We start from the raw sequence: 15682 nt of genomic DNA, 5'->3' as shown, positions 1-15682 counted from the left end.
TGTCCTGGAACTCACTTTGTAGACCAGGCTGGCCTTGAACTCAGAAATCCGCCTGCCTCTGCCTCCCGAGTGCTGGGATTAAAGGCATGTGCCACCACACCCGGCAAGAATCAATCTTTAACACTATTAATGATACTCTGCTATGCATGCAGACAGGAGCCTAGTGTGACTGTTCTCTGAAAGGCTCCATCCAGCGGCAGGTGCAAACAGATGCAGAGACCACAGCCAAACATTAGACAGACCTTGGGGAGTCTTGTGGAAGAGTTGGGGGAAGGATTGAGGGACCTGAAGGGTCTAGGGACTCCACAGGAAGACCAACAGAGTCATCTAACCTGGGCCCTTGGAGGTGACCAGAGACTGAAGCTCCAACCAAAGAACAAGCATAGGTTGACATAGGCCCCCAGCACATACGTAGTAGATGTGCAGTTTGGTCTGTATGCAAGCCCTCCCCCAATAACTGAAGTGGGGGTTGGCCCTGAATCTGTTGCCTGCCTGTGGATCCCACTCCCTTAACTGAACTATCTTGTCTGGTCTCAGTGGGAAAGGATGGGCCTAGTCCTGCAGTGACTTGATGTGCCAGGGTGAGGTGATACCCAGGGGGATCCTCCCCCTTCTCAGAGGAGAAGGGAAAGGGAGAGTGGGGAGAAGGGGCTGTGTGAGGGGGGCCTGGAGGAAGGGGCTGCAATAAGATATAAAGTAAATAAATTAATGAAAATTTTGTTTATCAATTCACTTCTTTTTTGTTTTGTTTTGTTTTTCAAGACAGGGTTTCTCTGAATAGCCCTGGCTGTCCTGGAACTCGCTTTGTAGACCAGGCTGGCCTCGAACTCAGAAATCCGCCTGCCTCTACCTCCCGAGTGCTGGGATTAAAGGTGTGTGCCACGACGCCCAGCTATCAATTCACTTTTTTTTTTTTAAAGATTTATTTATTTACTATATGTAAGTACACTGTAGCTGACTCCAGACACTCCAGAAGAGGGCATCAGATCTTGTTATGGATGGCTGTGAGCCACCATGTGGTTGCTGGGATTTGAACTCTGGACGTTTGGAAGAGCAGTCGGGTGCTCTTACCCACTGAGCCATCTCACCAGCCCTCAATTCACTTCTTTTGGAGGAACAATTCATATACCCTCTCATTCCTGGAGGCTTCTAGAAAAGACTTCCTTATTCACTGTCCCTTCGGCCCCAACAAATGTCACCCAACATTTAAGTTGATCAATCCCTATTTCTTTGGCACAGTCTTAAAGTCTCTCAAATAGACACCAAATTCAGTGCTGATGTTCCAAGATTGTTATAATCTGGATCTTCAGTGCTTCCTAAAGGCCCAGGAGGTAAAGGCTTGGTAGCTAGCCTATTGGGAGGTCAGAAGAACCTTTAGGAGACAGAGCTTAGTAGGAAACACTTATGTCGTGGTGGGGTATACACCCTTAAAGGAAATACTAGGATCACGGTTCTTGCTATCTTCTCTGCTTCCTGGATGTGCAAAGTGAGCAGTTCCCTCCACTATGCACCCTCTCCATGATGTATCTCAGCACAGGCTCCAAAGTGACAGGGCAGACGGGCCATGAAATAACACCTCTAAGGCTGCAAGTTTCAGAAATAACGCTCCCCTCCCTTGTGAGCTGGCTGGCACAATCGCCTTTAATGTTGACTGTGGGCATTATCAGCTTTCTCCTTTTGCCTTGAGCCAAGAACTCCACCAACCTGGACCTACACAGTTCAAGAATCCCTTTTTGCCTATAGTTCATATATTCCTGGACCTGAAGCTCTGGTGATCTTACACACACACACACACACACACACACACACACACACACACACACTGTGTCCTGTAAATTGGAGCAACTAAACCATAGCCAACTTCCTGATGAACAAGAGGAGGCTTTGTTTTCCCCGCTGCTCCAGGAAAGAGTTTGGAGGCAAAGGCCTCTGATTTTGTTTGTGCATTGTTGCTGGTTTTTTTTTTTTTTTTTGCTATTTATGGTGCTGAGACTCAAACATGGAGCCTTGTGCATGCTAGTCAAGCATCTTATCTCTAAGCTACATCCCCAGCCCTTCGTTCTTCACTACATTTATTTAAGGATGAGGGGAGTGTGCATGCACCAAATGACTATAGCGGTCAAAGGACAATGCACTGATTTTTCTACTTCCTGTGAATAGTGGGGATTGAAGTTAGATCATCAGCTCACTCACCAGGCAGCCGCTAGCCCTTCATTTTTGTTAAAAGAGAGAGAGAAAGAGAATTGAAGAGGGAAGGGAGAAGAGAAGAGAAGAGAAGAGAAGAGAAGAGAAGAGAAGAGAAGAGAAGAGAAGAGAAGAGAAGAGAAGAGAAGAGAAGAGAAGAGAAGAGAAGAGAAGAGAAGAGAAGAGAAGAGAAGAGAAGAGAAGAGAAGAGAAGAGAAGAGAAGAGAGAAGAGGAGTTCTCCAGTCTCCAGGGCTGGCACACACCAGCACACCCAAAGTGAACGTCTTCTTCACTGAACTCTGCGTCCTTTGTGAGTGGCTAGGGAACTGGATGAATCTGTCAACACTGTGAGGACAGGACAACTGCCCAGGCAGTAGCACTTCCATTGCTGGTACTGTGGTGGCAATCTCAAGTGGGTAGAGAGAGGAAGCACAGCCGTCAGCCTCTCATCTCAAGTGGGTAGAGAGAGGAAGCACAGCGGTCAGCCTCTCTTCGCCAGCCTGCAGTGCCTTCGTTTTGCTCTAAACAGCCAAAAGGTACAAGGAAACTCTGAGTGAGAAAAAAGCTTAGAGAATGAAACCCCCCACAGTCGGGGAGGAGTCAAGCACCCCCGCCAAGCTGTCAGTCATTTGTTCCTTTCTCTGGAGTGTGGTTTCTTTTGTTTGACCAGTTTTACCTCCCACATTCCTGTAAAGACCTGGTCCAATCTGGTACTAACATGACCAGCACCACCTTCCTGTTCTTGACTTCCCAAGGGTGTTCTGGTGTAGGATTAAATTGTAGACACTACTCCACCTGAGCAGTTACAAGAAATCAGAAGCCTCTAACTGGTGAAAATCCACACAGCCTTTAAGAAACAACAGACAGCCATGATGAAGCTTCTAGCCTCTGCCTTCCTTCTGTTGCTTCCAGTGATGCTCATGTCCATGGTCTTCAGCAGCCCGAATCCAGGTAAATACAATGAAATGATATTCTCTCTTCTCCTTCTCTTCCCCCCTTCCTCTTTACCTCATCCGTCCTTCCTCCCTTCTATTTTTCTCTCCCTTGAGACAGGCTCTTGATATGTAGTCAGGCTGACCGGAAACTTGGATTCTTACTACCTCAGTGTCCTGGGTCCCAGCATTATAGGTGTGCCACCATGCCTGACTCAAGATTAATTTCTACCTCACCAGAACCATGCAGACACCAAAGATTAATTTGATTTTGTGGGGAGGAAATGGGGTAGAAAACATGGCAAACCCAACAACAAGTGCATTAAAATGTTCTTTTAGCAACAACAAGGTGGGGTACTTAAGTTAGTCTTTCTCAGTACCAGAATCCTCATTAGCAAAAAGAAAGGACCCTATTTATCCCAAATGACTCTGTAAACTTTAAGGCACATTCCCAACATGTCTGCAATTGTAGCTGGAATCATACACACAAGTGTACACACAGCCCAGCCAAGATCCACTTCCCTGACCTTCCCAGCCTCTCCTGGAAAACTCGAAGATTTTCTCAGGGCTCAACTGGGGGTGGGAGGCTTGTGGTGGAAGGCAAAGAAATGAGGAGTCCTATATCTTGAGAGTATGCCGAGTACACTCCTGATGATACAAACCAGGTCAGACCTATCCGCAGGCGGTAGTCATGCTGACATTTTAGTCATCCAGGGCTTGGTTGAATGGTCTGAAGCAGACTCGGTAGAGGTTCTGCATCTGTTCTAGTCTTCACCACAGCCAGCGTTTCCCAGCTCTTCACAGAGCCACCACACAGAAGCAAGATCACCTTTATCCATGTACCTTTCTCCTGTGGGTGAGGTAATCTGTGGCATGCTCAGCATCAATGTGATCCTAAATTCAAGATCACCTGCCTCTGGCAATGTCCAACTTCTCTCCTTTGTACTGAGCTCTTCAGTCCTGGGGCCCACAGCGGCCACTCTGGAAGGAAGGTTTCTCTATCACTAGATGGGCGCCAGGGCTAGAATCCTCCCCATGAACTCAAAGCTCTAGTCACAACACACCTTTCCAGTCCACTTTCTTTCACTCACAAAGATGCACTTATGCTCCAACCATACTAGACTGCTGATCCCCAACAGCTCTTGTGTTTTCAAACCAGCTCAACTTTACTCACACATCTAATTCCAAGGCTAACACCTCCCACTCCTCTGCTCTCCACACTGACTACGCTCAGCTCAGTCAGGATTCTTTTTGTACATCATGGTCTGTCTCACACATGGCACCTCTTCTACCTCTCCTGCCCTGCAGATTGTAACCTTAACCACCTCGGGGATACAAATGGTGCATTGTTCCCATAATCCTCACACTATCCCGCATAGCACTCAGTCAATATTAGCTAAGTGCTCAGGTTTCTAAGTTCAAAATGATTCACTTCTTTGACTCAGATGCCGAGGTGTGATAGTGTTGTTTTTTTTCTTGTTGTTGCTAGTGTGTGTGTGTGTGTGTGAGTGTGATTAAACATAGAACCCCATGCATGCTAACCAAGCAGTGTGTCACTGAATTACAGCTATGCCTCTATTTTTGTTTGTTTGTTTTAAATCTGTGAGTTTTCCAGGAGAGGTTGGGAAGGTCTGGGAAGTGGATCTTGCCTGGAGTGTGTGTACACTTCTGTGTATGTTGCCATTTACAGTTGCAGACACACAAGGTCTTTCTGTGTAGCCCTGGCTGTCCTGGAACTTGCTCTGTAGACCAGATTGGCATTGAATTCAGACGTATCTACCTGCTTCTGCCTCCCGAGTGCTGGGATTGAAGGTGTGCACGGCCACCATCACCACCTGCCTGCCCCTATTTTGGTTGACACATGACCTTTATTATTTCCCAGACTGCCCTGAACTTGTGATCTTCTTGCTTCAACCTCCCAAATAGCTGGGATTACAGGACCAAATTTACTACTTAAGTGTGGTAGTGAACAATGCTTTGCTGGGTGGACCTCTATCCACTAATCACCAATAGTAAACCTCCAGTTAAGAAAGCTAAAAAATGAATGCCAGGACCAGGAAACGGAAGTTGGTGGGTTGGAGAGCAGGGCGGGAGGAGGGTATAGGGGGCTTTGGGAATAGCATTTGAAATGTAAGTGAAGAAAATATCTAATAAAAAATGCCTTAAAAAAAAGAAAGAAAGAAAGCTAAAAAATATCAGCCATTCACTGGTCGATGTTCCCTGCAAGGGACCACTCCAAGTTAATAAACATAGCTTGACCGCAACATTTACATACCACTCCACATTTAGACTCCCCAAATTCTTACACTATGCATTGAAGTCAAGACTTTGTTGCCTTTGCCACTTGCTTTGCAAACTTGCTAAGTCACTTAACTTCTCTGAGCCTCCAGATGGCGCTATCACAAACAACATGGGCTAGGTGGTGATCCAGAGCTTTTCTAGCCAACAAGTTTCACAATGTTCACATACATCTGAACCATTTAGTAACCAGAGGAAATGACCTATACATAATTCTCAAATCAATTCTCAAAATAAAATTTATCTTACAAGCTAGAGTACTCTGGCTCGGTGGCTGAAAGACCTGGCTGCTTTTCCAAAAAACCTTGGTTTGATGCTCATCACATGTCTGTAAATTCACTTCTAAGGAATCTGACGCCCTCCGTGGGTACTGTATGAATTTGGTGCACTGATAAACATGCAGGCAAAACACCCATACACATATATTTTTTTAATCTGATCTTACTTTATCTCCTAATTTTAAAAGAGAAGGAAAAAAAGAAATACATGAGAATATATAATATTATGAATAAATTACTTATAATAATAGATTATTCGCCGAGCGTGGTGGCGTATGCCTTTAATCCCAGCACTTGGGAGGCAGAGGCAGGCGGATTTCTGAGTTCGAGGCCAGCTTGGTCTACAAAGTGAGTTCCAGGACAGCCAAGGCTATACAGAGAAACCCTGTCTCGAAAAACAAAAAACAAAAACAAAAACAAAAACAATAATAGATTATTCACTATTTCTAATATATTTATAATAGCTGACATATGTTAGTAAATCCTGTGCTGCACTGTTTTTAGTGTTATAATGAATATAGTTACCTCATTTTGTCCTCACAAATATTTTGTTATTTTTTTTTAAAGATTGATTGATTGATTGATTTTATGTATATGAGTACAACATTGCTCTCTTCAGACACACCAGAAGAGGGCATCAGATCCCATCACAGATGGTTGTGAGCCACCATGTGGTTGCTGGGAATTGAACTCAGGACCTCTGGAAGAGCAGTCTGTGCTCTTAACTGTTGAACCACCTCTCCAGCCCTGTATTTTGTTATTTTTAACTTTTAATTTTTCATATTTTTAAAACATTATGAAGAGTTTCATTATAGCTTTCACATATTTTTTCAAATAACTTTAAAATTTTTTATTTTGTTTGTTTGTTTACTTATTGGTAGTCCATGGTACATGAAGTGTGTAGGTCAGAGGCCAACTTTTAGGAGCTGGTTCTTGTCTTCTATCACGTGGGTCTTGGAGTTGAATCCAGGGAGTCAGGCCTGGCCAGCAGGCACCTCTAACCACTGAGCAGTATCATTACCCTCATTTACATTTTACCACAATACCATGATCAAAACTGGGATTTTGTTGTTTAATTAGAAAAAGAGTTGCCGGGGCTGGAAAGATGGCTCAGCGGTTAAGAGCACTGACTGCTCTTCCAGAGGTCCTGAGTTCAAATCCCAGCAACCACATGGTGGCTCACAGCCATCTATAATGAGATCTGATGCCCTCTTCTGGTGTGTCTGAAGACAGCTACAGTGTACTTACATATAATAATAAATAAATCTTAGAAAAGAAAGAAAAAAGAAAAAGAGTTGCCATGTGGTAGTGGCCTACAACTTCAATCTCAGCGCTCAGGAGGAAAAGGCATGCAGATCTCTGTGAGTTCAAGACCAGCCTGGTCTACACAACTAGTTCTAGGACAGCCAGAGCTACACAGAGAAACCTTGTCTTTGGAAGGAAAAGAAAAAAAAGAGGGGTTGGTGGCAAGATGATTCACCAGGTAAAAACCTTTGTTTTGCCAAGACTGGCACCTGATTTTGATTCACAGGGCCACATGATAGAAGGCGAACAAACTCCTGAAAGTTGTCCTCTGACCTCTACATATGTACTATTACACACACACACACACACACACACACACACACACACACACCACACTGAATAAATAAATAACAAAATTGTAAATTATTAAGAAATGAAAACCACAGCAGGAGAGAGAGCTCAGTGTTAAGAGCATTGGCTGTTCTGCCAGAGAACCCAGGGCTCAATTCCCAGCATCTACATGGCTCACAACTCTATATAACTCCAGTCCCAGAGGATCTCCTTCTGGCCTTTGTGTACACTGCATGCATATGCTACATAGACACACATGGAGCCAATATACTATTCACAAAAATAAAAATAAATCTTTAAAAAACAGGAGGGGCTGGAAAGATGGCTCAATGGTTAAAATCACTGGCTGTTCATCTGAGGGCCCGGGTTCAAATCCCAGGTGGCTCACAAATGTCAAGAACTCTAGCTCCAGGAGATCTGATGCCTACTCTGGCCTCTTCGGTCACCAGACACACCAGTGGTGCACAGATGTGCATGCAAGTGAGACACCCATACTTGCAAAATGAAATTGTAAAGAACCAGGAAATTGTCATGAACACTTCTGTAACTGAGTTCAAGACTATCTGGAACTACATGAGACCAGGCCTCAAAGCAAAAATGATGTTGATAATGATGATGATGATGAAGTCTGCTGTACTTTCAAATTAAAGTTACAATTTCTACATTTCTAAATGTAATCATTTAGAATTTTAAAACTTCTATATTTAGGGATTCAACTAAATCATCTACAAGATTTCTCTGGCTTTAATATTTATGGACTTTCACTGAAATAAGGAATAAAGGTCACACAAAGAGAAAAATGCTAGGAAAATATTTTGAAGGCAAGGGCTGTGCCCATCTGAATGATTTTAGTAGCACTCAGAACAACAGCACATGAGAACTCTGGAAAGCAGGAAATGATATAATGCCACCCATCTGTGTGGGAAACAAGAGACCTGAACCTCTGAAGAGTCGGCCATCCACCTACTGAATAAACACTTACTGAGTGCCTACCTGTGCCAGGAGCTCTTAGCTCCATCAATACTGAACCCCGAGTCTGAAGCTAGCGAGGGAGACAGGTTTTGTTTACAGTTGCTAGGAGTGTCATAACAAAATACCACCGTTGGGAGGCTTCAAGGACAAAATTGATTTTTCTCACATTTCTGAAGGTCTGGGTCTCTTCTAAGGCCTCTCTCTCTCTGGCAGACAAATGGCTGCCGTCTTAGTTGGGATTGGCACGGTGCATGCAGCACTGGTGGCCGGACAGCTTAGAAACAGCAGGATCTTATTTCCCATCGTTCTAAAAGTAGGGCTTCTAAGATCATGGTTTCAGCAGGACTAAATTCAAGTAAGAGTCATCTTCCAGTGTGCAGACAATCAGTTCTCATACACTGGAGACTAAAAGTTCCCAAGGGTCCCTTTCCACAAGGACACTAATCCCATTCATGGGAGTCCCACTTTCATGACCTAACTGCCCCACAAAGCTCCCACTTCCTCACACAGCTGTATTAGGGATTAGGAATGCAGCAGGAAGGCTTGTTGTTTTGTTTTTTTTTTTTAAAGATTTATTTATTTATTTATTTATTTATTTATTATATGTAAGTACACTGTAGCTGTCTTCAGATGCACCAGAAGAGGGCATCAGATCTGATCATGAGTGGTTGTGAGCCACCATGTGGTTGCTGGGAATTGAACTCAGGACCTTTGGAAGAGCAGTCAGTGCTCTTAACCACTGAGCCATCTCTCCAGCCCCCGGAAGGCTTGTTTTTAAAAGACGCATCTGTTGTATTTTATGTATATGATTGCTTTGTCTACATGTATGTATGTGCACCGCACGAGAAGTCAGAAAAGAGAGTCAGGTCCCCTGGAACCGGAGTTACAGTAGGTTATGAACTGCTCTAAACTCAGGTCCTCTACAAGAGCATAAATGCTCTTAACTGCTGCTCTGTCTCCTCAGCGCCAGCACAGAGGGTGTTTGTTTGTTTGTTTTTTGGTTTTTCGAGACAGGGTTTCTCTGTGTAGCCTGGCTGTCCTGGAACTCACTTTGTAGACCAGGCTGGCCTCAAACTCAGAAATCTGCCTGCCTCTGCCTCCCAAGTGCTGGGATTAAAGGTGTGTACCACCACTGCCAGGCAAAACCTCTTAGAGGTTTTAAGAGGACATACTCCTTTAGCATCTTGTTGCATCATCAGTCATGTGATTGTTCTTTTGTGTGTATTTTTTTTTGTATGTTCAAATCTAATTTTTTTATTGGAGAACATCACAAAAGCCTCATTTTGGCTTAATTACTATTCTCAGAACCCTATTCTCCAAATATGCCCATTCTGAGGTAGTAGAGGTTAGGTCTTCAATATATTAATTTGGGAGGATAGAGTTCAGTACACAACAGATTTCAAGTCGTAAATTATACAAGAATAATTCAAGCATAGTAGTCATCTGTAATCCCAGCAATGGGGAACCAGTGTTAGAAAGTTGCTGAAAGTTCAAAGGCAGTGTAGACTACACAGCAAGATACTTTCCCATCAAAAAAAAAAAGAGCTAGGCAGGTAGAGGTGGGAGCTGGGGAATTGGGAGTTCAAGGCCAATCCACGATATATGGAGACCCAAAATGAGGTTTTTGTGATGTTGTCTAATAAGAAAATTAGATTTGAACATACAAAAAAAAAAAAAGACCTTAAAGATATGTACGCACAAAAGAACACAAGTGGTAATGGCATAAACCTTTCATTCTAGCTAGCACTCGAGAGTCAGAGGCAGGTGATCTCTGAGTTTGAGGCCAGCCTGGTCTACAGAGCAAGTTCCAGGTCAGCCAGGGCTACACAGAGAAACCCTATCTTGAAAAACAAAGAAGAGTTTAAACACAGTTAGAAAGAAATAAAGTTATCTGATTGTTTTCATGGTGGTATGGATCAAATCCAGGGCATCATACATGCCAGACAAGCACATGACCACTTAACTACATCCCTAATCTGTTATTATTGATTTTAATAGAAAATATTGCCAACTGAAATCAGAGCAGGTGTCATGTAGGCTCAGGTCTAGCTTGAGATTCTCAAATCTATAAGCTTTCATCTTCTTATAATTTTGTCCTGGTTGTTTGTTTATTGTCAGTTTGACACAAACTAGGGTCATCTAAGAAGAAGGAATATCTGTTGAGAAAATGTCTCCTTAAGACTGGCCTGTGAAGGGACAGGGGTGGAGCTGGAGAGATGGCTCATCAGTTAAGGTCACTGACTGCTCATCCAGAGTTCCTGAGTTCAATTCCCAGCAACCACATGGTGGCTCACAACCATCTGTAATGGGATCTGATGCCCTCTATATGCTGGTGTGTCTAAAGACAGCTACAGTGTACTCATATACATAAAATAAATAAATAAATCTTAAAAAAAAAAAAAAAGACTGGCCTTTAGGAAAGACTGTAGGGTATTTTCTTGATTAATGATTGATGGGAAGGGCCCAGCACCCTAGGTCCTGAGATGTATAAGAACACAAACTGAGCAAGTCAGTGAGCAGCCCTCCTCCATGATCTCTACTACATCAGCTCCTGCCTCCAGGTTCCAACCTTCAGTTCCTACCCTGACTTACCTCAGGAAGTGATGGAGTGTGACCCGAGAGGTGTAAGCTGAAACAAGCCCTTTCCTCCCACAGCTGCTTTTGGCCGTAGGGTTTTACCACAGCACTAGAACCCTATGACAAATTTTGTATTATATCTAATTAATTTGGGGTGTTTTTTTTTTGGTGGGTTGGTGGGTGGGTACACCCGTCACACACGGAATGTGTGAATGTCAGTGGACAACCATCAGGGGTCAACATTCTGTTTCCACCATATGAGTCCCAAGGATGGGACTCAGGTTGTCAAGCCTGGCAGCAGGTGCCCTTCCCTGGTAAGCCATATATCATCAGCCTTGAAACCTTCATCTTTTGTTGTCACAAAAAATATTTACAGGTGAACTTGGTGGTCAGCATCAATAATCCCAGCTACCCAGGAAGCAGATTCAGGTGGCTCATTTAAGGCCAGGAGTTAATAAGTCTGGGCTGTATAACAAGACCTCATCTTAAATACATGGAGGTAGTAGAATCGACACTATATGCTTGGAACGCAATGTGTCTGTCCCAAGGGAACAAACACAGATACCATCCTCTTACTAGTTAGCTGGAATTGTAGACTCTAACACAGCAACTTAGAGGTCAGGTGGGAAGTCTGGTTTACAGTTCTCTGCTCCTTGCAATCACCTGAGTCACCAGTGTTTAACAGGAGGGATTGCAGTCTCGGCAACCACATCATGTCTTCTCTTATATTCACTTTCTCAGTTAAGCTTGTCACTAGGCCTGATTTTTTTTTCTTTAAGATTTATTTTTGCTTTGTATACGAATGCCTCTGGAGGTAAGAAGAGAGCACTAGATACCCTGGATCTAGACTTAGAGACGACTGCAAGCCACCGTGCAGGTGCTGCTGGGAATCCAATCTGGGTTCTCTCTGCAAGAGCAGCAAGGGTTTTTAACCACTGGGCCATCTCTCCAGCTTTTAGAGTAGATTTTAAGTCTCAGTTCTTTATCTATTTACAATATTCCTCTTCTGGAGTACCATAGAGCCCAGCAGTGGAAGGGGGGACGGAAAGACACACTTAGACACAGCGATTGTGGTTATCTGCAGGCAGCACAATGTTGGAAGATAGGGGCAGAGAGCTTTCCCTTCGCAGCATCTGGAAGTAACTGTAGATGTGTTTCCCTCCAACAGGGGTCGCCAGAAGCCATGGGGACCAACACCGGGCTCCTAGGAGGTGGCTCCTGGAAGGTGGCCAAGAATGTGAATGCAAAGGTCAGTAATTCAGCCTTGCCCTCAGGGTTCGTGCCACCATGATCCTTGAGCTTCATCTCCCTTGAGCCCCTGAGACGAGGATAGATGTTATCTGAGCTCACCTCAGCTTCCCACCAGAAGCCGCACTGATGCCTGCTTTCTCTGTGAGTCAGACAGGAGCAGCGGCTGCCATGATCTACACAAGCACTAACCCAATCACAAGCTCCCCCCCCCCAACCCCGCGCCCCAAATTCCCAGCACTACATTCTCAAAGGGTTTTTACTTTTTCCTGGTTTCTTGGATCCCAGTCTTAGCCTGATGTTCCTTATAGAAAGGATGGAAGCAGAAGAAACTAAAGACTAAAGACACCTGGACCTTAGTTTTTCATTCTTTGGTCTCCACAGGGACATCCCAATGCACCCTTCTAAAGCAAATCCCTGCCCCCAAAGTCACAAAACCAATCTAGAAATCCTGGGGTTCACACAGCTTGAAGTCTCCGTTGCTCTTTGTTGATCGTTTCCTCAGTCTGTATGAAAGAGGCAGCAGAGGCTCAGAAGCCCTGCCCAGAGTCCCTGTCCTCAAGCATACCAATCTTCCTGTCTAAGCAGCAGTCTGTTGTTACAGATTGGTTCCTGCAAGCCCCAAAGAGAAAAACCACAGCAGTGCTGGGGCCACCAAGGAAGCAGTGTCCCTGTGATCATGTCAAGGGCAGTGAGAAAAAAAACAGTAAGTTTCAAGGATGGCCTTGCTTAAACCCACTCAGTCCTATGAGGTCACTAGGGATGGAGGTAAGGCTGCATCAGCTAGCCCCTTTCTACTCAATGTCAGCTTGTAGGAAAACTGAAAGAGCAAAAACATCAGGATTGACTTATTCTGGAACTAAAAAGGGTTAATCCAATTCCTAGATTCTCAAACAGCAGCATTTCCTATAGTAAAAGACAGGGCAGCTGTGACCTGGTCACTGATGTCTGAGGATGATACCAGTATCAGTGTGGAGCAAGATTTTGGCTTTTCCTTCATCTGCTAGTTTTATTGTTTGTTTTCATGTAAGTACACTACACGCACACAGGACCTTGAAAGATCCAAAGGAATCAGATTTCCTGGTCAGGACTTACAGATGGCTTTGAATGGTTTTAATCTGGAACCTCTAAAAGGGCAACTCCTGTTCTTAACCACTGAGCTATCTCTTTAGCTCTACAGTCTGTTTTAAAATGTTATTATGCAAAAATTAAGTCAGAGGCCTGAAAGATGGCTCAGAAGGTAAAGGTGCTTGTAGCCAAACATGACAGCCTGAGTTCAATCCCTGGGACCCACATGACAGAAGAAGAGGACAGACTCCTGCAAGTTACCCTCTGACTTTCACATTCCTACCACATGCATGCAATCCCATGTACACATGCACACGCACACAAACACACACAAATAAACCATCAGGAATTTTTAAATTACTATATCTCATTTAGGGTGTGTGTCTGCATGTTTACACGTAGCATCACATGTATGGAGGTCGGAGAACAAAGTGGGAATCGGTTCTCTCCTGTTATATCAGACTCTAAAACTGAACTCCGATTATAAGGCGTGGCCAGTGACTTTACCTGATGAGTCATCTCTTCTTCCCTTATTTGGCTTGTTTATTCTTTTCTATTCTTTTTGGTTTGATTTTTTGAGACAGGGTCTTCTATGTAGCCCTGGTTGTCCCGGATCTTACTTTGTAGACCAGGCTGTACTGGAACTCATAGAGTCCTACCTGCCTCTGCCTCCCAAGCACTGGCATTAAAGGTGTGCACCATCATTCCTGTCTTGTTTGGCTTTCTAAGATAAGATTTTCATTCTAGCCTAGCTGACTTGGAATTTACTTTCTGGCCTAAGTGGACCTCAAACTTAAAACATTTTCTGCCTTCTGAGTGCTCAGACTGAGCTATCACTGCCAGCTGCATCTTGTAATTCTGACAGTTTACATAAAAATTACATTTGATTTTTTTTTTTTTTTTTTTGGTTTTTCGAGACAGGGTTTTGAAATCCGCCTGCCTCTGCCTCCCAAGTGCTGGGATTAAAAATGTTTTTAAAGGAGCTGGAGAAACAGCTCAACAGTTAAGAGCACTTACTGCTCTTTCAGTGGACCAAGGTAGCCAGACAGTGATGGCACACTCCTTTAGTCCCTGCATTAATCTCTGCAATGGGAGGCAGAGGCAAGCAGATCTTTATGTTTGAGGCTAGCCTGGTCTACAGAATGAGTTCCAGGACAGCCAGGGCTACATAAAGAGACCCTGTCTCAAAATCAAATCAAATCAAATCAGAGGACCAGGTTGGTTTCCCAGTACACATGTCAGATGGTTCCCAATACCTAAAATTCAAGCTCCAAGGGATCTAAAATTCTATTCTGACCTCCTCATGCCTCCTCACACAAGTGGCACACATAAATAAAAATAATATAAAGTATTTTTAAGTTTTTAATGATAACTCCTCCTTTTATTTGTGCCCTAGGACACCAAAAACGCCACAGGAAGTCACAAAGACCCTCCAGAGCCTGCCAGCAATTTCTCAAACGATGTCACCTGGCAAGCTTTGCGCTGCCCTTATAGTCCTGAGACCCTGCTCTCCCAGTTAGACTCTCTCGGTGGAAAGGAAGTGACCAGCCCTAGAGCGCTTCTTATTCTCCCCACCCCAGCCTCACCAAGAGCACCCCAGTGCTCTCTGAAGGCACTGGCTCACAGTGTATCTGTGACTGTGCCTCCAGTGCCGGCTGCACTTGCTGCTCGTCTTACGCCTTCTGTTTACCCTACAAGAACGCAGGAGACCTCCACCTCCTGTTGGTCTCACTTGACCATAAATACAATCAGAAAACTTGCAAAGAAAATAATTAAATACATAGTGCATATGTGTGTGTGTGTGTATGTGTAAAGTGAGTATCAGTTATATCGATCAAAACTTCTCCCTCCCCAAACTTCTCTACTCTTTCACTCGTTTGGAGGTGCAAGGTCTACGTGGGGATAAAAGGCAGGTAAAGCACTAAATCAGATACTGCCTGGTTAGAAACAAGAAAGGGTTAGAAACTGTGGTTTCTTTCTTTCTTTTTCTTTTTTTTTCCCCTTGGTTTTTCAAGACAGGGTTTCTCTGTGTAGCCTGGCTGTCCTGGAACTCACTCTGTAGACCAGGCTGGCCTCAAACTCAGAAATCTACCTCCCAAGCGCTGGGATCAAAGGCGTGCGCCACCACTGCCTGGTGAGATTGTGGTTTCTTAGCATCTAGACAGCCTTCAGTGTTTAGGATTCCTATATCATCACCACCACCACCAACACCAACACCACCAACACCATCATCCCCATCATTATCACTGCATTCTGTGAGTTTCTCATGTAGTACAAGAGATATAGATGCAGAAACACAGTTCAAGGCTAGAAAGATGGTACGGAGGATTTCAGCTGCCACTCAAGACGGTTTTGAGCCTATAAAGCAGGATGGCACCTGCTTTGCTTTGTTTCTTTTTTAGTAGGAGTATAAAATGATCAGAGCAACAGCCTAAGACAAATCAACAGGCTGCCAAGTTGTAAGAATGAATGAAAAGGAAACTATTATGAAAAGTATAGAGACTCCTTAAGTAGCCCTCCGATAGCAG

General features: G+C 44.1%; 1 protein-coding gene across 1 annotated transcript; it reads left to right on the top strand.

The window, feature by feature from the left end:
* The first annotated feature begins 2951 nt into the window (after window positions 1–2951).
* On the top strand, window positions 2952–14948 carry Cxcl17 (C-X-C motif chemokine ligand 17). Its single transcript, XM_021219839.1, has 4 exons — window positions 2952–3136; window positions 12007–12087; window positions 12691–12792; window positions 14551–14948. The coding sequence occupies exons 1-4, from the start codon at window positions 3055–3057 to the stop codon at window positions 14646–14648; spliced, it is 363 nt and encodes a 120-aa protein (XP_021075498.1). The 5' UTR covers window positions 2952–3054; the 3' UTR covers window positions 14649–14948.
* Window positions 14949–15682: the final 734 nt, after the last annotated feature.

This window comes from Mus pahari, chromosome 19, assembly GCF_900095145.1.
Source record: "Mus pahari chromosome 19, PAHARI_EIJ_v1.1, whole genome shotgun sequence".
NCBI lineage: Eukaryota > Metazoa > Chordata > Mammalia > Rodentia > Muridae > Mus > Mus pahari.
The sequence above is the reverse complement of the archived record's forward strand: the minus strand, read 5'-3'. Positions and strand labels throughout refer to the sequence as shown.